The 1,760-nt window shown below is 32.1% G+C and overlaps 1 protein-coding gene across 1 annotated transcript in view; it reads right to left on the bottom strand.

The window, feature by feature from the left end:
* The window catches only part of NIPBL (Nipped-B homolog (Drosophila)), a 269,747-nt gene that overhangs the window by 58,944 nt on the left and 209,043 nt on the right, over positions 1–1,760 (bottom strand). The window contains 4 exon segments of the mRNA XM_012649432.1: positions 211–361; positions 466–564; positions 1,164–1,266; positions 1,367–1,581. Coding sequence (XP_012504886.1) covers positions 211–361; positions 466–564; positions 1,164–1,266; positions 1,367–1,581 — 568 coding nt within the window.

Genomic DNA, 1,760 nt, shown 5'->3' with positions numbered 1-1,760 from the left:
TTTTTTTTATGATACTGAAAGTGCTATTCTTAAGATACATCCTGTTTAGAAAGTTGCTATAGTTCATAGACTAGGCAATATGTATTTATATTGCATTTATTTTTCCACTTAAAACAAGACGGGATACTCAAAAAGGCAAAATTCGAGTATGAATCATGAGTATGAATCATGATTATACTGATGAATCATTATAAAAATGACAAAACAAACATACCAATATTCTTTCAATCAGCATATCATAATACTGTTCAGCAAGCTGAGGTCGACAAAGGACAAACCGACCTAATAATTCTACTGCTGCTTCTCGGACACTGGTGGAGTTATCCATCAATCGTCCATGAACTCCTCGCTGCATATCAAGCTAAAGAAAAATGAAAAAAATATATATAATTTATACCGAATAGAGCTAACATTCTAATTTAAATAGAAAATCCAAGTAAGAAGAATCGTTTTTGCTCTCTTTACCCTCGCTAGAATACTGGGGTCTACAGCAACAACCTCAGATAAACATTTCATGGCTTTTGTTCGAACAGCAATTGCATTTTCACCAAGAACTCGTAGAATCTGCCAAGAAAACGTTGACATTTTTCATAAATTTTCTAATATATGAAATTATAAAAAAATGAAACCACAAAAGAATCTATTATTAATTTCCCTTTAATCTGTATACAAATGAATAAAAGATATTACTGACTCAATGTTTAACTTAAAGCTTAGTACAGATGGTGAGGCAGTCTATACTTTGAAATCTTTCCTTTACCCTGGCATTTTCCATTAAACCTGGCTTTTATTGTTGTGCTTCATTTGCAAGAACCTACAGACCCACTAAAATCTTGCTATATGTAACTTTAATCAAGGATTTTAGTATGATTTAAATCAGAATTCAGTAACTGAATAATTTGTTTTCATAGTGTCACCTGTACTCTATCTATATTGTGTGTGTACTCAGATATATACCTATTTATTTGTAAAACAATAATCAATATGTAAAAGGCATGCAGAAAAAGGACATTTAAACAAATAAGGAACATACTATGGAAACTCACACTGCTTCTATGATCTTTCAAATATCTGTGCTCAACAATGAAAGACGTTATATACCCACAAGCATCCAGAATCAGAAAAATCACAATCACTGTATAAGGAACTCTGACTCATTTTACCTGTGTCAAATAAATATCAAAGCTCTGGGCGAACGGCCTCATAGAGGCCAAGTATCGAACAATCAAGCAAGCATCATCATAGTCCACAGTATCAGAGTTCATCCTGCAACAAAAGGTCATTAAAAATTTATTTTTGTAACTAAGGTAAATAGATATCAAAGAGATAAATTAAAAAATAAACATGTTTTCTCTTTACATCTTACTTTAATGTGCTGAACTGAGAAGGTGTGGTTTTGATAATGCTTCTAAGAAATTTTTTCCGGTTTTCAGCTCGATGCATAATTTGACCAGTTGTCTCAATTTCTTTTGCATGATGTGTTCCTTCAGATGATTCTTCATCTTTTTGTGATTTCATTGCTTTTTCTGTTTCCAGAGTTGTGTCACGGAACCACTGAGCTATATAGAATTTACGAGAAAACTGGCAAGAAATTAGGTAGACTTGAGCATCATGAAATCAGTAACAAAATTTCTAAGTCATTTATAAAGTCAGAGTGCTCACAATCAGGAATGCAAGTATTAAGGTTTACTTTAAAAATTTATTTTTATTTTTATTTTTTAGAGACAGAGTCTTGTTCTGTCACCCAGGCTAAAGTGCAA

Source organism: Propithecus coquereli, unplaced genomic scaffold, assembly GCF_000956105.1.
Source record: "Propithecus coquereli isolate 6110/MARCELLA unplaced genomic scaffold, Pcoq_1.0 Scaffold110, whole genome shotgun sequence".
NCBI lineage: Eukaryota > Metazoa > Chordata > Mammalia > Primates > Indriidae > Propithecus > Propithecus coquereli.
The sequence above is the reverse complement of the archived record's forward strand: the minus strand, read 5'-3'. Positions and strand labels throughout refer to the sequence as shown.